The following is a 21719-nucleotide window of genomic DNA, read 5'->3' as shown; positions in this document are numbered from 1 at the left end:
GTCTCAAAAGTATTCATAGTCAGACATGATACGAGCTTGTGGAGGATGTTTATGTAAGTGGATAAGAATACTTCAGGTGTACCATCTATAAATAAGGGCAACCTCACCCATACTTATTTCTAATCGCAATTGGATTTGTATACGAACTTCGAATATTCACCGTCCCCAAATACACCGCCCTCATGGTTCGTGTGAACTTGCTTTTGGCCTTGGCCATTACTTCTTTTAGTGCTACAATGGCAGCGCCTGGGGCTTCCACTTGTGACCTCAAATATGATGCCTGCCGCGGTGCCCCCGGTGCAAACCTGTCGACCTGCGCCTCTGAGAAGGCCGCGTGTGAAGGTGCTGGATCGAGCTGTCAGGTCAAGTACGATGCCTGCCGCGGTGCCCCTGGTGCAAACTTGTCGACCTGCGCTTCTGAGAAGGCTGCTTGCGATGCGAATAGCGACATATCCTCAACTACGACGCAGTTTGTGAAGCCAACCCCGGGACCCTCGAGCGACTGCCAGGCTAAGTATGACGCCTGCCGTGGTGCCCCTGGTGCCAATCTGTCGACTTGCGCCTCTGAGAAGGCCGCGTGTGAAGGTGCTGGATCGAGCTGTCAGGCCAAATACGATGCCTGCCGTGGTGCCCCTGGTGCCAACCTGTCGACCTGCGCCTCTGAGAAGGCCGCATGTGAAGGTGCTGGATCGAGCTGTCAGGCCAAGTACGATGCCTGCCGTGGCGCCCCTGGTGCAAACTTGTCGACCTGCGCTTCTGAGAAGGCTGCTTGCGATGCGAATAGCGACATATCCTCAACTACGACGCAGTTTGTGAAGCCAACCCCGGGACCCTCGAGCGACTGCCAGGCTAAGTATGACGCCTGCCGTGGTGCCCCTGGTGCCAATCTGTCGACTTGCGCCTCTGAGAAGGCCGCGTGTGAAGGTGCTGGATCGAGCTGTCAGGCCAAATACGATGCCTGCCGTGGTGCCCCTGGTGCCAACCTGTCGACCTGCGCCTCTGAGAAGGCCGCATGTGAAGGTGCTGGATCGAGCTGTCAGGCCAAGTACGATGCCTGCCGTGGCGCCCCTGGTGCAAACCTATCTACCTGCGCCTCTGAGAAGGCTGCCTGCGATGCGAATGGAGGCACTACCTCGACTACAACTGGGGCTGTGAAGCCTACCCCGGAGCCCACGGGTGACTGCCAGGCTAAATACGACACCTGCCGTCGCCGCCCCGGTGCAAACCTGTCGACCTGCGCCTCTGAGAAGGCTGCCTGCGATGCGAATGGAGGCACTACCTCGACTACAACGGGGGCTGTGAAGCCAACTTCGGAGCCCGCGGGTGACTGCCAGGCTAAGTATGATACTTGCCGTGGTGCCCCCGGTGCAAACCTGTCAACCTGCGCCTCCGAGAAGGCTGCTTGCGACGCGCAGGGAGGCAGCGGATCCACGTCATCTGTTGGACCTACTTCAGCGTCCCCTTCCGCCCCTCTCTTTACGGGTGCTGCAAGCCGAGTCTCAGGCAATATTGCTGTTGTGGGAGCTCTGGTTCTCGGTCTTGTCATTTAAGTTTATTAATTTGGCGAAATTTCAATCCAGCAAATGAGCATATCTGAGAAACTCAAGCTTTTTGGAATTGCAACTCGCTAAAGCACCGGTGGTGGTTTTGCTTGTTCTGTTTTGCGTTTTGGTAGATAGCTTATCTTGTGCCTAGAGAGCTATATGCAATGTAAAAAAATTTCTTTTTAAAAAAAAGAAAGAAAATTTAGTTTGTTGCTTATTTCTTGACATTAGGATTGGCTGAAATAAATTAAGGTTATTTAGAGTAACGGGTTTGTGTGTGCCACGTAGATTGAAGATCTGCTGGGGACCTCCCCCTACCTCCTGCGTAGCGTATGCTGTTTTTCAATTGTGAGAGTGTTTCTTCAAGTAGACTTCACCTACACTCATGTAACCTAAGAGGAAGCTGCAGTGGCTTCCAGAAAAATAAGCCCTGAGATGCTCATGGCTGTACAGTACTATCGAGATACGATGTCACCACTTGCTCCCTTCGACTCTTTCTCGAATCATAACGCAAATCACCCGAACGCGCTTGTGATTCTAGGTCTGCGTTCCGTGATGAGATACAAATGAAGGTATTGGCAGCCAACGCCTCATGCCATTGGCCACGGTGATTAGGCTGCAGGTTGGATACCACCATACAAATTGAACTGCTTAATATAGACCAGCTAGAGTGTGTAAAAGTTTCCCAAAAGGGGACCGGTTATATCCAAGGACCGGTCTCCATCTCACTCTTCACCCCTTTTGACTGACTTCCATTCAACAAAGAGGACACCAACTATAGACAGTGATGCCATGGCGACTGACACATAGAAAGCATGTGTCAAAGAAGTATTGTAAGCTGCCAGCACTACTGGCAAAAACTTCTGAGGTATCGTTGTTTGGATTTCCGTGGCGCCAGTGTGAATAATCATTGACGGCTCAAGACCTCTAATATGGGCGGCAGAAATATTTGTTACGAGCTGATTCTGGAAGACGTTCTGGGCAACAGAGATAAAGAGGGCACCACCCAAAGACTGCGAGAACATCATAATGGCGGTGCCTGTAGGAATATCGACAGACGGCAGACAGACCTGAACGGCAACCATAGTCTGTTGCATACCACTACCAACGCCGAGGCCAAAGAGGATCTGATATCCAATCCACTGCGCGGTACCGCTGTCGACCTTGAATGTAGAAATCATGCCTGCCCCAACACTCATCAGAATTGACGACATCAGCATGAAAGGGGTATAATAGCCAACCACGGTGACGATACCACCGGTGGCAATAGACATGATAACCAAAGAAAGAATCATGGGTAGATTCATGATCCCGGACTTGACGGCCGATGCACCTTTAATCGCCTGGAACCAAATAGGTGTCTGCTGAGCTATCAGATCCATGTCACTTTTCTGGGGGTAAATGTATTTTCGTACGTAGAAAACCATCACGAAGAAGGAAGATCCTAAGAACGCACCAAAGAGTGCGCAGCCCCACACATTGCGATTTTTGAAGACTCGGGGAGGGACTGTGGCATTTTCTTGTTTCCAGATCTGGACCCAGACAAAGCAAAAAGCCAAAATTCCGAAGACCGAAAAAAGAGCAATGATGTGGCCACTCTGCCATGCGTATGTTGTGCCACCCCATTGTAATGCAAGCAAAAGGCATACAACTCCCGGAACGAACAGTGTAGTACCTTCCAGATCCATCATCTGCAATCGCTGTAGAAATGTTGAAGTATTGTTGGAACTGGTGTTTGGACTCTTGAAGAAGATAATGATAAAAACGGCCGTCACCAAGCCAAAAGGCAGATTGATGTAGAAGCACCAGCGCCATGTGACGTGATCTGTAAAAGCACCTCCCATGCTGCGTAAATCATTTAGTCAATATTTTTCCGCCATATTGGTATAAAGAAATGACTTACAGCGGGCCTGCTACAGAAGCAATGCCGTACATGCCTCCAATTAGACCCATGTATGTGGGTCGCTGTTTCAAGGTCACCGTCCGGCTTATTATTAAAATGGCACCCGAAAAAATTCCGGCCGCTCCCATGCCAGCCACTGCTCTGCCCAGTATTAGTCCGAGGGAGTTAGGAGTAATCCCGCAGATAAAAGAACCAAGTTCAAAGATAAAAAGTGCAGTGAGATAGACGATTTTCACCGAGTATAATGTGTATAGCTTCCCAAATAGAAGCTGCAGCGTGCTAGTTGTGAGCAGATAAGCGGTTCCATACCAACCGACATCATCTACCTTGTGGAACTGATCTGTTATATGAGGAATAGCCGTGGCAATTATGGTGTTGTCCTGTCAAACCATGATGTCAGCAATTACAAAGCGCAAGCAAATTAGGGTAGATTCAGGCGCGATTGTACCAGTGCCATACAAAAGACCGATAAGCACAATGCAACGGTTATCAGCGTTAATCTCCACTTGGAAGGATATATGTCTCCTTCATTCTCTTCACCGTGAACAGGCCAAGTTTCTACTTGAGCTGCAAGTTGAACAGGGGGCCTTTTCGGTAAGGGAGATGATTGGACAGCCGAGTCATCAACGATAAGTTGTTCCTCTGCGTTTTGAAGCTCGACGAGGGTGTGCTGTATTTCGAAAACGCCAGAATCAACCGACGCATCTATTGAACCATTTACTGGCCGCATATTTGAGTGGGCGTTCATCTGCAGCAGCGGGCTGGAAGTAACAGTAATGGCTTGGACAAGAGGTCGGTTCAAGATGTCGATTTCTGTGTAGAAAGTTGTCGGAATTGAAGGTCCTTCTATAGAAATTTGGAAAAAGAATTTTCTTTATTTTCTTTGGAGGCTGGTGCTCATGGATGGAGGAGGCAGGGAATGGACGATTATGTGCTGGAGCCTGAGACTTTTACTTCCTTTCGCCCATGCAATTTCTCTCGTACCATTCCGACCATTTGATTACGCAGTATACATCAAAACAAGAATGACTCAAACAGAAATGAATATACTTTTCACCTTAATTGTTTGAATCTTTTCTACATTCCTTAAGTTTCGTCATACAAGGGACCGAGCGATGGTTTTGAAACATTTAAAAATGCCGTGCAATTGTGCCTTCAATATTTTTAAGACATTTTATGTCTCAGTATTCACCGTTCTGCGCAGAATTTTTTCTTAACGACCAAATAAAATTGATAGATCTCAAGAATAGAGTTGCGAGTCATACCATTTTAGATGGCCTTCTGCATAATCTTCATATGTAGCGTCTGTTTTTGGCCCACCTATACCGCAAGCTCGATTAGTCGGGGACTCGATTTCTACAATGAATCAGAAATTCCAAAATTAGCTTTCAATCAGAATACCCGATTTGCTGAATAATGTATGTGAGTAAATAACGCATGTGAATAAATACCGCATGTGGATAAATGACGCATGTGGATAAATAGTGTACACAAAAAATGGCGCATGCAAACAAAAAGCGCATGCAAACAAAAAACGCATGTAAACAAAAAAGGGCATAATTTTAGACGAGTAATTTTAGCCATAGATGCCCTGCTCTAGCTTGAAGGTTTATTTCTTGTCATATCTCAGAATTTTCTTTTCATTATTTATATTCTCACCTTTTTTTCTTGACAATCTCTCATATTCATCGTATGATTCTTTTTATCAGCATATTCTCATGCTTGTGAAGTTTATATAAAAACCATCACTATTGAAATGGGGTTGGAAGCAGATCAGAACCCGACTGGTATGTTTATCTCAGACCGACACCCCTATCTTCATTGCCTTATGTTCCTTTACTTTTGTTTTATGCTGTATAGCTTGATAGATTTTAATCTGGCTTTAGTCAGGGCTACCATCAGATCTTTTTGACTGACATACATTGCATAGGGGAAAAGAAATTCAACATCGGAGAAATGAAAGGTGCTATGATTGAATTGTCTGCTATCACTACGCTACTGCCCAAACAATCAATCTACTATTGCGCTCTGAAGTTCTGGTTGCTTCTGCTGGGTGGCTTGATAGCGTTCTTCGCATGGCTGGTTTTTTTTTCTCACTGTGCCAACGTTTGGGAGCCCAGCAGCCCTACTGAGAACGCATCCGCCCCAGCCACCAATCTCATAAATATTGCTGACAGCGGTCACAATGACATAGACATTAGTCTATTTTATCTTGATGTCTGGTTTGCGTTAGGGCTTATGGCTGCCATTGATGCATTGGCGATCGTCATTAACTTTAACCGCTCTCTCATTCATCAATTCCACTACTTCGTCAGTCTGCGTATGATGTCATTGGCTTTCATTATTTCCGCAGCAGGCCGTCTGCTATACGGAAATAGAGATGTTATCTCGCACTGGACGCAGCACCCAGCAGCAATTCTCATATTGTGTTGTGTTTTCTATATTTTATCTATTGCCGTCCCTGAGAGGCTTCACAGGCTGCTTCCCGTACGCGGCATTGGAGCTTCCCGGGGTTCAATCCAAAAGTTCAGCAAGCAGATGTGCGTATTTGATCTGCCCTGGAGTCGCGCGCTGCTCTTCGCTGCTTCTAATGGGGCGATCGGGTTAATGCTGACATCGCTAACGCCGGCCAAATGGTCAATGTTAAATCCTGTGATACATATCACTTGGGAGGTATAGCAATTTTTCCCCTGAGTGAGTTTTTAATGCTTTGGCTCATTGAATTTTCTGTCTAGGTTACCTTTCTTGGTCTAATGGAGACTAAGCAGACTCCACGTTATATTTGGTTTGCCACACCAATAGTGCAAGCATCTACGTGCACCGATTGGGGCCTCCGCCAAATTGTGGAAGCTCCAAGTCTTGTCATGACGCCTGGGGCTTTCCTAGCTTGGATGCTGGCTGGTCGCATTTTGCTCGATGTACACTTGCATACCCTCTTCCGCCATCGCGCTGACTTCCAATGGGCGCGCAAAGAGGTCCTCTTGTCAACCCAAAGCCTGCTCGAGTTCTTCACTGGGATGTTGCTATTGGAATATGTAGGAATACCGGTGGTCACCTTCATCAAGCCAATTGCCGTGATTCTTCTGCATGTGTTTGGTGTCTTGGTGTTCCTTCTGCCAGCCTGTTATGCGATTGCTTTTAATCAGATAAAGACCATTCATGTTTAAATCGACTTCCTGCCTCTCCTGGTAGACAGTCATCATGCACTAGTCATCTGCGGGCGTTCCTGGAGGTTAGAAAGTTAAACTTGCGGTTTTTCTCTTCTGCATTTGCCGAATCTGATTGGTCATCCTGAATTTTAAACTCGACGCTTTCATGCTATATTTATCCTTCCCATACTAAATTTAACCATTTCTTTCATACTAACAGCATTAGAATCAGCATAAGGGCTTTCTATAATGCCTGTAAAACCCGCTGCTATAAAAGAGAGGTCTGAAAGAAGCACCATATTCTAGATCGTGAACGATTTCATTCTAGGAATAGACCCCACCTCGAAGCTCATTATATAGTCTGTTACAAGTACGTGGAATTATGTTCTCTACGTATATGTACTAATCATTCTGAATAGATAGACTGTTACACGTCGCATAGATAATTACTAAGGCTCTTAACAAGATAGACTGATGTGGCACGATAGTCCTTGTTCTAGAGCGTCGCCTTACGTAGCTGTAGCGTAAGAGAGATAGCAGCAGGGCTTGAACCGTAGTTGAGCTTTTTCGTGATATATTTTAATACACTCAGCCACACACCCACCGATCGTTGAAGGCACTCGATCCTGTTTATCTCATTTGCAGAATGTTTTGTGATTTGAAGGGATCTATTACAAATTTCCATAGATTTCCAGTTTATTGTTTTCTATGTAATTTTACGTAACGTGGTACAGTACCAGAACCTGAGCATCTTCATGTTCATGACATAGAAGGTAATAGCGCTCGCCACTGTAGCCCTTTCAAGTCTGACAGACTTCGTAGTAAGCGGTGCACTTGATTTCCACGATGATTTCCTCCCGAGGCAAAGCCCGCACTTCAACCGTCGTTCGAGCCGGGGCATCCGTGCGATCAGACCAAGTTCCATTCCACGCCTCGTTCATCCCAGTATAGTCTTTTTCCATGTTCGTCAGGAACACAGTGGCATCGACCACGTTCGAAATATTGGCTTGTCCATCAGAAGCTCCTTCGATGATCGCGTTGATGTTAGACAGAACGGCGCCAGTCTGGTCTTTGATGTTGACAATCAAGGAGCCGTCTTCTCCGCGAGTGGCTCCATGGAAGCTGCCGTCGCCGCGGCGACACGATGTCCCAGAGACGTAGATGTATCGGCTTTTGCCATCGGCAGACGGCACTGTTCGCGCGTGGGGGTAGTTGGCGAGCCCTTGGGCGTGGTTTGCGGGTCGGAAATATGGCATGCTCTGGGCCATGTTGACGGATGCTATTTGTTTGCCCCGATGTAGATGGCGGAGTGTCTGAGCTCTTCTTCGGAATTTGGGGGAAATAAATGACACTGGACGTGTTGGAAGACGCGCGGAGATGAAGAAAAGAAAGTTTGAAAGAAAGCGTTGTGAGTTTACTGGAAAATGAGCAGAGCTAAAGAAAGTGAATGCTTCAGAGATGATTTGCATCTTCAGGTGGCCGCCAAAGCTTCGGATAGATCCGACCGGGCCGCGATCCGAGGCCACAGTTGGTATCTCGTTTCTCGCGGCATGTCCTCTAAAGTGAATTTCAAACTATCTTGAACTACATTACCGTACATGGAGTGTCCGCAAATTGGTGAAGACATCACGACTCTGGGCACCTCCTTCTCGACCTGTTCCAGACACCTTCATACCTCCAAATGCCGTTCCAAGCTCGCGTACCAGCCAGCAGTTTACCCACACCAGCCCGGCATCGATCCGTTCCCCGACTCGGCGCATCCGCGATACATCAGTGGTCATGAGGACACTGGCTAGTCCATTCGGATTGTCATTTGCGAGCTCAATGGCCTCTTCCTCCGTCTCAAATGGGCACACAGTGACGACGGGTCCGAAGATTTCTTCGCGCATCACCCGACTGTCTGTGCGGACTCCACCTAGCACCGTCGGTTTGATCCAATAGCCATTCTGTGGAGCTTCATCGGGGAGCTCGCCGGTATGGAACCTTGCATTCTCCTCTTGGGCCTGGAGCAGATAAGACCGAACCTTGGCATAGTGCTGTCGGGAGACGACTGGCCCAACGGTCTCTCCACAGCGATAGTTCCTTTGAACGTATTCCACGAATTCAGATAGGAACGTCTCGTAGATTTTGCGATGAACATAGATCCGTGAGCCACATAGACATATTTGGCCGCTGTTTTCAAAAGATGCTTGAGCAGCCAGAGGTACTGCCTTGGCCAGATCGACGTCATCAAATATCAAGGTGGGATTCTTCCCACCAAGCTCCAGTGAGAGGTGCTTGCCAATATCGGCCACTGTGTCTTGTCTGATGCGAATTCCTGTACTGGTGCCGCCCGTGAATGAGACGCCGCGGACGCGAGGCGACTTGACAAGCGTTGATCCGGCACCGGGTCCATCTCCAAAGACGACATTCATTACCCCGGGGGGTAATTTGGCTTGTCGGAATACCTCACCTAGCACTATTTTGAGATCAGCGGGTTACTTTGGTCAAGGGTCTCTAGATGGCCACGTACAGAATGCTGTTATGCTTGTAACTTCGCTCGGCTTTGCCACGCCCGTGCATCCAAATGCAAGGCAAGGTGCAATTTTCCATGTCAAGAGATAAAGAGGCATATTCCATGGCGATATGAGTGCAAAAACTCCCACCGGTGATCGATGCTCGTATGTCAAAGTCGAGGATGGTCCGTCAACGAATCGAACAGCGCCCTCCTCGTGAAGGATGTAGGTCGCAAAATATCTTCAAATGTGTCAATATTGTGAAAGTACAAGGATCTGAGAAAATCTTACCGGAAATTTGAGATCGCGCGATCAACCTCGATCCTAGCACGGGCCAGCGTTTTTCCTTGATCAATGCTCTCCCACACTGCAAAAAGCTCTCTCTTCTCCTCCAAGATGCTGCCAATCCGCAGTAATATCTCTGATCTTTCTTGTCTCGTAGTTCGAGACCAAGACGGAAATGCTCTGGAGGCGGCGTCCACCGCTCGATCCACGTCGGATGCCGTACTTTTATGAACCTGGGCCAATACTTCGCCAGTTCGTGGGTTGAATGTGTCAATCCATTCATCTGTCTTGGTATTTTCCACAAATTCATTGTCAATGAAATTTTGGATGCGAAAAGGGCTACCTGCGGAATCGGTCGGGTAGTTATTCGCTCGCTCGGGGGTGTCGAGCTCCCATAGTGTAGAAATGGTATCCATGTTGAGCCAGACACTGACGTAGAAGACCAGGTAGGTATTTCAGATCCTAGTTCGTCTCTGAGAGCGGAGGACACCTAGTACATATTGTTTCTTGTAATGGTCGTCTCCACCAGAAGCGCCGATCTCGAACGGATAGCACTCCGATTCGATCCCCGTACGCCAGCCGATAAGCGCCGTCATTCAAACTAATTATAGAAGATGCGCTTTACAGAAATGGTATGTCGCTTTTCTCCAGAATTAAAATCCATTCAGCTTACTATATTAGAACTTATGCTGTATGAACATATCCTGTAGCCCCAGAAACTCAATAGCATTACGAGCAAGCATACGCGCCCTCGCCTCCTTTGAAAGCAGCTCCCCAACCTCTTCGTTGCTAGCCAACATCTCCCCAGGTACCGGCATTTCACCAAGTGGGAAAGGATAATCACTGCCCATCACTATCCGATCCGGCCCAATCTTCTTGCAGATCAGCTCGAGAAGGTCTGGATCATGTACCAAGCTGTCAATCCAGATATTATGCTGATGTGACCCAAGATAGCTCTGCGGGGACACTCCCTGGGAACTATGGGCCACTAGGTCCGGACGACAGTTGTACCCGTGCTGGATTCGTCCGAGCAGAGGAAGGTACGCGCCGCCTGCGTGGGCGAAGCAAAAACGCAGCTTAGGATGTCGGACTAGGATACCGCAGGAGAGAAGGGCGTGCATTGCGAGCGCAGTCTCGCTCGGCCTGAAGATGGCATGATTAGCGTTATCAATAGCATGATAATAAATGGAATACTTACATTCCGATCAGCCATGCTGACCAGTAGCATCCCCATCGAGCTTTGTTCTCGCGTTCCAGTTCATATCCAAGGGGGTGAACAAAGATCGGAACATCCAAGTCCTCGCATGCAGCCCAGAATGGTTCGAAGTCAGGGTGGTCCAGCGCGCGCCCGTTGATTTCGGTGCCAATCTCCACACCTTTCAGTCCCAGTTCCAACTTGGCTCGTTTCAATTCGATGACTGAGCTTGACACATCCTGCAAGGGTACAGTGGCTAGCCCGATAAATCGATGCGGGTGTTCATAACAGACAGAGGCTATATGATCATTTAGGTAGCGAGCTAGTGCTGCCGCAGGCTCAATCTGCTTGTCGTATGAGAACAATATGGGAACCGTGCTGATAACTTGAATGTCGACTCCTGTTGCATCCATCTCTTTCATGCGTACGTCCGGATCAAAGCAGTTGGGTTCCACCGTCCGAAAGAACTGGTCGCCAACAAACATGTCGACTTTGTCGGAAGTTGTCCCATTTTTACCATTTGATCCAGGGACTGAGTGTCTGTTTGGTCTGAGAGTCATCCAACTTTGCGCTTCGTCCGTAGGGGATCCATGAGATTTCGAGAAATCAGGTAAAGATGGTGGCATAATATGTGTGTGCATGTCGATTCGAAAGGTTCCATGAGGACCGTGATGCTCATGTCGAGTTGAATTTGCTGCACAAGAGCAACAAAATGAGTTAACTGTCATTTTGCACTGGTGGAGATAGGCGTGGTCTTGATCCAAATAGCTGTTTTGGAAAATCAGTCAGCTCGTTCGAATACTTCATTCCTTGGAATTCTTTAGTAGTCTAGCCAGCGTAATTAGATACCATTTTGAAATACAGTTACCAGCACAACTCGGGCGCGAATTCATACTGCGCTGTCTGAGGCAGTCATGGTGCTCTCGGATACATCCGGCCGAGCAATCGGATGGCGTTCCGGGTCGGCTGGCGCCATGCCAAGGCCGTATCTCACAGAGCATGCGAATGCCCCGAGCAAAGTCGATGCGGATAACGCCGTAACTGCGTTCAAATACATCATTTAAGACCGATTTCTATCACAGAGCCTATTGTTCCGGATCAACTCTGTGCCTCGGTACTGCATTATGGAGACTCCTTCAGCATCCTCTGTCCCAGGACCCATTGCCTTATCTTCGTGGCTTGCTGCGAACGCGGACAATCTGAAGCCACCAATAAACAATCGTTGCCTATACTCTGGCAAAGACTTCATTCTGATGGCCGTTGGTGGACCGAACACAAGGAATGACTATCACAGTGAGTGCTCATTTCAAGAAATAACAAGCTCGATATTTTTAGAGACACTAAACTATGAATCATATAGTTAATGAGACAGAGGTAATCCACTAATCTGTCCAGGCGGGACTGTCAATATGCACATTACTCAAAACTGACGCTGTTCCACAGGAATGGTTCTACCAGATCAAAGGCGAGATGCTCCTCAAGATCGTCAAGAACGGCTCCTTTCGAGATATTGTCATCCGAGAAGGAGAGACATTTCTCGTTCCAGCAAACACTGCCCACTCTCCGAGAAGGTACAAAGACACAATTGGCCTGGTCATGGAATGCACTCGACCTGCTCAGATGATCGATCGCATAAGATGGTACTGTGAAAATGAGGAGGCGCATAAGGGTACTCCGACGATCATACGAGAAGAAGCTTTTTATTGCAAAGATATTGAGGAACAACTGAAACAGGTGGTTAATGACTGGATGGAAAACGAAGATAAGCGGAAATGTGGTTCATGTGGGCAGATTGCTCCACCACATTGAGATGTTTGTGAATGTCTGGATTATGTCTATCAGGATGAAACGGGGGCTCGAAACTGAGCTCATTAGATTGATATTTATTCAAGAGAGACGTAGAAATTCTCTATCGCTCTTGCTGTAAGAAGAATTGATCAATGGAAGCCATCAACATAGCATCTCCGAAAAAGTTGTCCGGTGAATCTTCTGATGTGGTGGATAGAGGGACGAAGTCGGAGAGAAAAGAACCATCAGGAATAGTTATCTGGTCCACCAGGGGGCAATCACTCTCTTCGCGTATCACCGGTGACTTTTGAGTCGCAGCAGCAGTGGAAGTCTGGGAGTGACAGGTACTTTGTGATATCTTGCGTCGCTTTGATTGGCGATCAAACTCATGGTGATCTTGACCAGCCCGCCCGTAGCGATCGAACGTCCTTTGAAACAAGTCATGTTTCTGAAGATCTATCTGCGTCGTATGCATGTCCTCTTCAGTAAGGACTTGGTATTTCTTGATTTCAGGCCATTGGATCTTGATATCTCGCAGCATGTTGAAACCGCTCTCGACATCTGGCCATGCCTTGCGCGTAAAGCTCGGGTTACGGGCCAGCCGCATACAATGCAAAAGTACCTTGGCACTGGCATAGATTGCACGGCTCTGTTGAATGACAAAGTGGCTAGCAGGAACAGTGGCAATCACTTGCGGGGTAACTTTGATGCAGTTCGATGCAGCTTCTGCACAGCGAAGGAATATCTCTGGCTCGGCGATGTTGAATCGCTCGATAAAGGTACGATATAGCAAAACAAGTCCGATGTAGTAGGATGAAACTGCAATTGTCTGCAGTACAAGCGGCCCCATTGCTTGACTAGGTGCATCGATCTTCGGTAGTACCTGCTTGGTATAGTACTTTTCAAGCTCTGCATCGTGTTTTTTCACATATGATCGCAGAGTATCTTTCAATTCGGCACCCTTGAATGGCTGGGATTTGCGAATGTATCGGACAGACCGGTAGATGCGACCCATAGTAATGTGAAATTCCGCAATAACTGAAAACCAGGGGTTCGTCTTTGTTCCCAGAGTCGATGTTGAGATTTCCTCCTCGTCGTAGGGTTCAATGTCACTTTCGGCATCGTCAATAGCCAAGGGCTTCAGCAATGCGGTCGAGAGAGAGCGGTCTAAGATGTATAAGCACCACCAAATATTGCTGCGGGTGCTTGGCAGATTGCCCGCATTTGCGCAAGGATCTACGCTGTCCTCGATATCCAGGCCCTGATACAGGCGAATTGCATGGCCGGCGGTGACCCATGCATCATTTGCATTGCCTTTCTCAGTCAGATAGAGACTAAGAAGACCTTGCGCGATAACGACATTGATTGCAGAAGTCCCGTTCTGGTGATATTGAATCCCCGGGGACACAGAAGTTGCATGTGAGAAGAGAAGATCAGCTAGATCCACCCATTTGTATACTTCCAGGCCGGGTTGATCGAAGACTGTGTGTTCTGATGGGAGAATCGATGCGGCCACGGCGAGAAGCGCATACAAGAGAAACGAAAAGTCGGTATCGTCATTGCCAGTGCCCCTGCCGTCTTTCCAAGCAGATGTCAAACGGTCATATTGCGACTGGAAGTTGCGCCGGTGAATGATAGGGAAAATGGGGTAAATAGAGGAGTAAAATATTTCAATCAGAGCGTGCAGGATTGGTTCTTCCAATCTTGTCACGTCGAGAGTTGGCTCCGCAATTAGCGATGTGTTGCTTTGTTCGGCACCAAGACTCTCGAAAGCCATTTCAGTTAGCACTCTGTGGGTGCTATTCCCTGTCATTGGAGAGCAGTAAATTGGTATTGACTCTGCTGTCTGAGCCGCGGCATCTGTGGAAGATGATGCACGCAAGAATGCCTCTGGCGGGTCGGATAGTGCACCATCGGAAGCGGGAGCCGCCGGCCAGCGAGAACGCTCATCCTCGATTACATGTTGTTCGGATGAAATAAGAGAGTCTCCAGGTTGCTCCCAGGTAGGTGACTGCTGTTTCAATTGCTTTTCCATCACTGCGATGCGATCCTCAAGTTGCATAACGTATCTATAACGGTATTTAGTGGGTCTCGTTGCTGCCAAATCCAAGAGAATAAAAGTGATAAAATCCCTGTAGGAGGAACATACTGTGGATCCACTAGCCTCATGTTTCCATGAGGTTCAACATAGACGCACTCGGCTTTGCTGCGCGTGCAGCTCTGACACGGGTGCTCTCCGTCGCATTTGATCTTTTTGCGGCGACATGCTTGACAAGCGCGCCAAACCCTCTGTCGCTCGTACATAAGGTCGAAAGGGATATCGCATTCGAAGGAAGTTGGAGGAGGCGAAGTACATCCTGGTCGGTCGGAAGCAACACAGTCCCCGCACTCTCTCGGAACCCATATCTGCCGACGGAGGCGAGCGCTCGGTTGGGCTGTGGGGTAGAGAGCTTGTCCACTGTGCAGGCCCACTCAGCACGAGTCCAGTACCGATGGAATTACAAAGTTCCTTCCAATGATTGGCCGGTTCTTGAAATGTTTCTGTCCTATATGTGCTTCATGGGATTTTCAGCCTTCGAGCGATCTGCCAATGCGTACTTTGGCCTCAAATATAAAAAGATAGATCAGTGATCTGCAGTTTGCAGCCTGGCGTACCTGACTGCGGACCGAGCGAGGGCGCCGCCAGTTATATCACGCATAGGGTAGATACTCTGAGCTCGATAGATAATGTAATGGCGAGCATCTGTCTCTATTTCGCTTCCAACTTTAACTTCAATGGTTTCCAAATCTGTGGCGGGCTTTCTTCCTTATCTACGGGAACCCTCTTAACGTTCTCCTTTTTTCAATATTCACCAGACTTGTCCTTCCATATCCAGATATCGGGTATTCCGAGTCCCAAAAGCTTTCAAGGCTCAATTAGACTAGGGCCGGCACGTTTGTAATCAACCGCCCGGGAAAAGCAACTGTATGCGACGCCAGACGTAATCTGGACACTCGCCCTCAATCTGCATATTGCGCGTCTACTACGCAGAGAGTGATCAGAAGGGGCGGACTTATAGATGGTGACGTGCAAACCTAGGAACGGCGCCAGGAACAGGAAGCGCTATCCGGACCGCGGGGAGGACATGCCGGAGAGCCTTCGGGGAACCGAGAGAATGGGTCTTCAAAGGGTAATTGTGTATCTGTGGCTTTCTCCATTTCACTTGCCCCATTTAGCCCGGCCCAGACATGGGTCCGACCAGGAACAGGAACCGGAACCGGAACCGGATCTGGGTATCGCCTGGATCCCACTGCGATCTTCACTGCATGAAGGTGTTGGACTCGGGATCAGATGGCACTCAATGATCGATCGTGCTCCTTGCAAAAGAGGCAATGGTGCACAGATCACGAGACTGTCCAGACCGTCAAGTCGACGTCAACGAAGATCTCCGCGTATCTCGGCGCCTTGAAAGCGCCCTGATAAGTTCGTGGCCCCGGATTGGCTGCCCATCAAACAGTGCATATTATCTCCTTTGCGTCTTTTTTGCTTTTTAATTTGTTCCTATGTCTCTCGATCAATCACATCTTGGCTTTCGCCGTTTGCCGAACGTGGACAGAGTTACAAGTGCTGACTCTCTCCGCCTCCATGGTTCTCCGGACTATCGACTGGCTCTTGAGCCTCCCCTGGCGGAGATCAAGATAAGAATCCCCTCCACCACTCAGCACACGGCAACCCCATGGAACGGAATTGACCGTCGTGACATGGTTCGCGACGTCCAAGGTTTGTGGCTGCCGCTTCCATATAACCGTCAACTCCCGGTCCTCCGTACTGAAGCTCCGTGATCGTTCTCGAGCCATGCACACACCATCATGGCCCAACACCATGAACCCACCTCTCTCTGGTGGCCGGAAGAGAGAATCAAGGCCACGCTCGACACCAAGTTTATCGTTAGTCGCCTGCGTCCCGAAAGGGTGCCGATGCTTTTGGATCTGCCGCGCTGGGGGGAAGATCTGACGAGTGTGACATACATGGAATGGATCTTGCTCAAAGCGGGTCGTCTATTCCTCATTCTCGATGCCATTGGTATTCCCGATCGCATATTCAGCCTCGTCGACGAGTCCCGCGACGATGACGATCTCCCGATGGCCGAGCCGAACATTGATATGCTGAACTTGAGCCCGGATGGCAACAACCCTGCCCTCGATGCTCGATTCTTTCAAGCTCAATGGCGCTTCTTGGTGCGGGGGATTGCCGAGGGTGAGCATGTCACTTATACTGGAAATGAAGGTGTTCCGGTGGAGGTCGTGCGGGCCATCACCAGCGCCGGAGTTCAAGGTCGGGATGATACAGTCGACAAGGTCATACTCGCCGGGTCGGTGTCTCGCGTCCTCATGCGCACCCAAGTACAAGTCGGTGGAGCACCATACTTTTTCACCTCTGAGGAGGTACTGGCCGAGGTCAAGAAGCTACGGAAGTTGGCACACCGACACCTCGTCTCCATATATGCCTCATACTTCGTCGATGACACTGTATGTGCACTCTTCACCGGCGCCGAGGCAGATCGTACTCTAAACAGCTTCCTGACGGATGAACCGCCGACCTTCAAACGTCTGGCCAAAGAGCAGCGCCGCCAGACATTGATTACCTGGCCACATTGTCTGGTATCCGCACTATACTGGCTGCATGCTCGTGGCCACGCACACGCGGCCATTCGACCATCCAACATTCTCATTGACCCCAATTTCCATATCTACCTTGGCCAATTCCAAGCCCTAGATTCTCTGCTGGCACCGCCTCGAGTTAACGATCTCGAGTCGTACCAGTACTCAGCACCTGAGCGCTGGGTCCGCACCGCTACTCCCATCCAACCAGCCGCTGCACCAAGTCGTACTATCCTCCCATCTGGAGGTCGCACCGCACGAAGAAGAAAACCCGAGAAACTAGCCCTGTCTCCTCTAGATGAAAACTCACAAACATCACCCGACTTCCCTCGCCCAGACTCAGCCGGCTCAAAGGGCACGGTGATCCGCATCGGACTACCCGGCTCACCATCCCGCTTCTCCTTCGCCTTCTCGTCCTCATCCTCGTCCTCGGCCGCGTCATCAGGGCCCAATGAAGCAATCTCGGTAAAGCAACAACGGCTGCCACTCTGGGTTACAAGACCTAGAAAGATGCTCTCAACACCATCCCTCGCCTCATCCCACTCTTCTGCCTCTTCCTCCTCAGGCTCCTCGGTAACCCTACCAACCTCATCATCCTCACTCGGCCCAACAGTCCTCAGCACCTGGGAATCCCACCAAACAAACAACTCCATGCCCTCAGACCTCTTCTCCCTAGCCGCTACAATCCTCGACATCCTAACCCACGTGTGCAAACGCTCCATATCCTCCTTCGCCTCCCATCGAAGCGCCCGCAACCGCTCCGCCGGTCGTGGAGGTGGCATGGCCGATGCATCATTCCACCTCTCCCGAAACGCAGTGCAGGTCCAATCATGGATCGCCCTTCTAGAAGGCGACGCACTGAAACGGTGTCGTCGAGGCCGAGGCAGTGACCGGTTCTTCTATGCCGTGCCGCCAATTCTGATGGTTATCCGGGCGATGTTAGCGCCGGAGCCGGAGAAGAGGCCTAGTGCGCGGCGGGTGCAGAAGTGTTTTGCGAATGCGATTCGGGAAATTCCGATGTTGCGGGGTGAGAGTGTGCAGCTGCATTGTGTGGATCCTGAGAAGGACGAGACGAGGAGAAAGAAGGAGGAGGAGAGGCAGGCGGAAGGGGAGAGGATAAGGGAATTGGAAAGAAAGATGGTTGAGGAGGGGTCGGAGGAGAAGAAGGCAGAGACGATTCTTACTTCAAGTTCTGTTTCTGAGTTTGATTTTGGGTTCTCTGAGGTTGGGAGTGATAGCGAGTCGGATCAGCAGGATCGGGAGGGTGTTCCTGAGGTTGTTAACGACGAGAGTGATGCGGAATCTCTGATTATACCCGTGGAGCGAGTGTCTCCTCAATTGTCGCAGCCGAACCTGGATTCCCATTTGACTGGGATAGAGGGATTGACAATTCGCGAGTAGCTTTTGTAGGTCGAGTTGGGAACGTTGTACGATACGGATGGAGCAAATGTTTGAATGACTGGATGATTTTAATTATAATTCACATAGGAGGACTAATAGCCATTTCGTGTATGTACGCCGTGGATCACGGAGTCTGGATGATAATATGAGTGCATTCGCACTAATCGGTGTTCAAAACCCAGTAGCTCGGAACTCGTCTATTGTAGGCTACAATGACAACCATGCATATCAATATCAATACAATTGGATGCCAGGGGGAGATCGCGTGAAGTCACTCTCACAGCCAGAAGGCGACGGCACCCAGGAAGGTGGAGAAAAGGATTGAGCCGGTGAGGAGACGCTCGGTGGCTGAACCAGCAACCATCACTGCGTTTCCGGCGTTGTGCTTGCCAGTGGTCGTGGCGCTGGCAGATCCAGTGCCAGTGCTGCTATCGGAGCCAGCAGTTCCCGTGGCGGAAGATGCGTTCTTCTTGTAGGTCTGTCCAAGAGTAGGGAGAGGTGAGGAAGGATCCACAGCCCAACCGCCAGAAGTCGAAGCAGGGCACGCAATGCCGCTGATGCTGGAGGCGGCTTTGCTGTAGTCAGAAAGAGCGACACCGGTGGGGTGCAGAGTAGCCCACTGGGACTTGAGATTGTCGAAGTCGGGCAACACGGGAGTAGGGGTTCCCTGACGGGTGTAACCGCCCACGACAAGCGTGTTAGTGGCAGCCGCACTCTTGACGGAAGGACCGTAGCTGATCAGTCCGTAGTTGTTGGTCTCCTCAATCCACTCGTAGATGATGGCACCGGACCAGGTGTCAGACATCTCACTGCCGAAGATGGCGGACTGGTCATCAAAGGTACGGGGGGGCGGGGTGTTGCAACCTGTCTCGGAGAAGAAGATCGGGATAGGATAGCCAGTCGCGTTCTTCTCCAGCATATCGTAGCCGGACTGGGTATAGCTGGATTCGCCGCACCACTCATAGGCGTTCAACGAGTAAAAGTCCAGGCGCTCGGAAGAGTTGCTGGAGCACGCCAGATAGTTCTGGAGCATGGGCCGGAGGTCAGCAATATCAGCAGCGGAGTAGCCGACGGGGATTTTGCGATAGCCCTTCTGGTCCCGGTACGCCTTCATGTCCCTAGCAGCGGCAAGAACGTATGGGGCAGCGATGGAACCCTCGGTGGTGGTGAGCACTTCGTTGCCGACAAAGACACCGGCGGTGTTGTCGTAGTTCTGGAACTCATCGAGGACTTCCTGGAAACGGTCGAATTGGGTCTGGTTCCATTGCGGCGCAGTCTATCGCTCGCTGTCAGCTCGGGTACCCAGCCATCGGGTCCACAATCCTTACCTGCTCGATCTGGGTGGTGAAAGTGTCGAGATCGACGAACAGATAGATCCCGGCGTCCGCCAAAGCCGCCATGCAGCCTTTGTGATCAGCATGGGGATCCACGTGGTACACACGGATGGCGTTGGTGCCAAGTTCGGACATGCGAACGATGTCGCGCTTGCATTGGGCCGTGTCAACCAGCGGGTCGTCGGGGGTGAGCTGATAGGCGACACCTGCACTCGGTTAGTCAGGCGAATGGATACGAGGGGACTTGGCAAGTTCCGGCGTACCCTTCAAGTAGTACTGTGTTCCATTCTCGTAGAAGAATTTGGATCCGACGGCCGAGATGGTTGGGATTGCGCCCACAGTCGCAGCCTGCAGACCGGCCAGCAGCAGCGGCACCGCGGAAAGAGCAAGCGAGGATAACATGGTATAATTGAAAAGTCAAAGATAGAATCTGCGAATGTAACACGAGCAGCGATTATGCACACTGGACGAGGGAATTCCTGAGAAGCAAAGACCTGGACAAACGAGCGAGTCTCAGGTGTATCTGGGTTGAGCGATCCGTCAATTCAGAAAGAGCGACGCGACAAAAAGCGCGAAAAGACTAAAGAGAAAAAAAATCTACTAGGAAGGAAACAGGGCAGGATTCCAAGGTTTGAAACTTGGCAACCGGTATTTCGCAGATTGCACGCGTTAGCGCGGATGTCATTCCGGGCCTAGTGAGACATGGGAGATGCGAGATATGCCAGGGGCCTCGTGAGCTTGTATAACTCCCGTTGGGACGTTCATAGTTATGGGGTCTGGTTCATTCATATTGGGTAGTAAACAATGACAACTCGTGGATATGCAGCTCAATTGGAAACGGAGGGCTAAGCAATAACATCGTGGAGACCGTTGGCCTCGTGGACCGCGGACCGCGGACCGTGGAAAGCGGGCTGCAACGGGCAGCGTGGCCCTCCAGCGCGGTCTATCACTTCCCATGGAACGTGACTTGATCTCGGAACTCGATATCTTCCATGTTGATCACGAAATGAAGGGGACGATCGCAAGAACTTTTCCCGAAGACTGTGAAGCGAGCCCGGAGTCTGCCGAAAGTTCCACCGACACAGTAGCACCGCACCGACTCTACTCCATCCTTCAGGCCCGACTCCATCTCTTCTTTCGATACCTTGGAGTGCTCCTAGAATGCATGACGAATCCTTCGATCGGAATGAGAGCTACCGCATGGTCGTACGGTTGAACAACGCAGCACAAGTAATCGGGCAAGACAGACACCCTGTCAATCACTTTCCCCCTTCAACCCACAGAATGGAGACCCCTTTTTGATCCACCTCCTCCACTCAGAAACGATCTTCCCCCTCTGCCACCGGGGCTGAGGGAGCTTGAAGGCTTCTGGGTCCCTCCCGATCAGCGGTCAGATAACCGGCCGAAGGAATCGCCCGTGGTCTAGGTATTGGGCACGGTGGACTTGGGCCGCTATGGTGCCGATCGGAGACCCTGTAATAGCGTTCGTATCACAGTGATCATTTCCACCCAGTAGGGGCCGACGATAGGGGTTTTCCAAAGCCCGGGCATTGCAGTAGGAAATTCCTCGCGATGGGTAGATAACCATGCAGATACCCGAGCAGAGGCACACCACTCGTCTATACAACACCACCGAACAACACCCCGAGTCTTATCTATACATAGAAGAGACAAACAACAGACATTGGGTGCCACCCCAGCCAACAAGCCAAAGCGACCGAGTCCAAAGTGTCCAGACTCTCCAAACCTCCACCGAAATCCACTCATTCCGACGCAGTCCACCAATCGATGACAGTGACCGAGCTGTGTTCGTCAGCAGTGGAGCCGGGTCCATTGCGATCGACTCCTTTACCCTGGACGCCAAATGCAAAGAGAGAGGCCCTGTGCGATCTGCAATTCCCGTCCTCCTCTCATGACGTTTCCGAAGGGTCTCTTTTTTTTTTTATAAGTTCCGCATGCGGCACCCTCCCCCACACGAGATCGA

General features: G+C 50.1%; 10 protein-coding genes across 10 annotated transcripts; 4 read left to right on the top strand and 6 right to left on the bottom strand.

Annotated features, from left to right (window-relative positions):
• Nucleotides 1-182: 182 nt before the first annotated feature.
• On the top strand, nucleotides 183-1550 carry N7498_003586 (uncharacterized protein; the record flags this gene model as incomplete). The annotated part of the gene is made up of 1 exon (XM_058450648.1): nucleotides 183-1550. One exon carries the CDS (start codon nucleotides 183-185, stop codon nucleotides 1548-1550), a length of 1368 nt encoding a protein of 455 aa, XP_058310110.1.
• A 719-nt stretch (nucleotides 1551-2269) lies between these two features.
• On the bottom strand, nucleotides 2270-3497 carry N7498_003585 (uncharacterized protein; the record flags this gene model as incomplete). The annotated part of the gene is made up of 2 exons (XM_058450647.1): nucleotides 2270-3389; nucleotides 3448-3497. The coding sequence occupies 2 exons, from the start codon at nucleotides 3495-3497 to the stop codon at nucleotides 2270-2272; spliced, it is 1170 nt and encodes a 389-aa protein (XP_058310109.1).
• A 3899-nt stretch (nucleotides 3498-7396) lies between these two features.
• Nucleotides 7397-7864, bottom strand: N7498_003584 (RidA family protein; the record flags this gene model as incomplete). Its single annotated transcript, XM_058450646.1, has 1 exon — nucleotides 7397-7864. One exon carries the CDS (start codon nucleotides 7862-7864, stop codon nucleotides 7397-7399), a length of 468 nt encoding a protein of 155 aa, XP_058310108.1.
• A 321-nt stretch (nucleotides 7865-8185) lies between these two features.
• N7498_003583 (aldehyde dehydrogenase) lies at nucleotides 8186-9792 on the bottom strand (the record flags this gene model as incomplete). Its single annotated transcript, XM_058450645.1, has 3 exons — nucleotides 8186-9054; nucleotides 9109-9332; nucleotides 9383-9792. The coding sequence occupies 3 exons, from the start codon at nucleotides 9790-9792 to the stop codon at nucleotides 8186-8188; spliced, it is 1503 nt and encodes a 500-aa protein (XP_058310107.1).
• A 261-nt stretch (nucleotides 9793-10053) lies between these two features.
• Nucleotides 10054-11197, bottom strand: N7498_003582 (amidohydrolase family protein; the record flags this gene model as incomplete). The annotated part of the gene is made up of 2 exons (XM_058450644.1): nucleotides 10054-10519; nucleotides 10575-11197. 2 exons carry the CDS (start codon nucleotides 11195-11197, stop codon nucleotides 10054-10056), a joined length of 1089 nt encoding a protein of 362 aa, XP_058310106.1.
• A 288-nt stretch (nucleotides 11198-11485) lies between these two features.
• On the top strand, nucleotides 11486-12380 carry N7498_003581 (3-hydroxyanthranilate 3,4-dioxygenase; the record flags this gene model as incomplete). Its single annotated transcript, XM_058450643.1, has 4 exons — nucleotides 11486-11608; nucleotides 11654-11864; nucleotides 11932-11945; nucleotides 12015-12380. 4 exons carry the CDS (start codon nucleotides 11486-11488, stop codon nucleotides 12378-12380), a joined length of 714 nt encoding a protein of 237 aa, XP_058310105.1.
• A 100-nt stretch (nucleotides 12381-12480) lies between these two features.
• N7498_003580 (Zn(II)2Cys6 transcription factor) lies at nucleotides 12481-14663 on the bottom strand (the record flags this gene model as incomplete). Its single annotated transcript, XM_058450642.1, has 2 exons — nucleotides 12481-14428; nucleotides 14509-14663. 2 exons carry the CDS (start codon nucleotides 14661-14663, stop codon nucleotides 12481-12483), a joined length of 2103 nt encoding a protein of 700 aa, XP_058310104.1.
• A 1545-nt stretch (nucleotides 14664-16208) lies between these two features.
• On the top strand, nucleotides 16209-18401 carry N7498_003579 (protein kinase domain-containing protein; the record flags this gene model as incomplete). Its single annotated transcript, XM_058450641.1, has 1 exon — nucleotides 16209-18401. The coding sequence occupies one exon, from the start codon at nucleotides 16209-16211 to the stop codon at nucleotides 18399-18401; it is 2193 nt and encodes a 730-aa protein (XP_058310103.1).
• A 277-nt stretch (nucleotides 18402-18678) lies between these two features.
• On the bottom strand, nucleotides 18679-20195 carry gel6 (putative 1,3-beta-glucanosyltransferase; the record flags this gene model as incomplete). The annotated part of the gene is made up of 3 exons (XM_058450640.1): nucleotides 19999-20195; nucleotides 19730-19941; nucleotides 18679-19677 (listed from the first exon to the last, which is right to left on the bottom strand). Exons 1-3 carry the CDS (start codon nucleotides 20135-20137, stop codon nucleotides 18679-18681), a joined length of 1350 nt encoding a protein of 449 aa, XP_058310102.1. The 5' UTR covers nucleotides 20138-20195.
• A 1126-nt stretch (nucleotides 20196-21321) lies between these two features.
• Nucleotides 21322-21651, top strand: N7498_003577 (uncharacterized protein; the record flags this gene model as incomplete). Its single annotated transcript, XM_058450639.1, has 1 exon — nucleotides 21322-21651. One exon carries the CDS (start codon nucleotides 21322-21324, stop codon nucleotides 21649-21651), a length of 330 nt encoding a protein of 109 aa, XP_058310101.1.
• Between the last annotated feature and the right edge of the window lie 68 nt (nucleotides 21652-21719).

This window comes from Penicillium cinerascens (assembly GCF_028974065.1).
Source record: "Penicillium cinerascens strain IBT 15544 chromosome Unknown contig_24_segment0_segment0, whole genome shotgun sequence".
In the NCBI taxonomy this organism is placed as follows: domain Eukaryota; kingdom Fungi; phylum Ascomycota; class Eurotiomycetes; order Eurotiales; family Aspergillaceae; genus Penicillium; species Penicillium cinerascens.
Note: the sequence above shows the minus strand (reverse complement) of the source record. Positions and strands in the feature narration are given on the sequence as shown.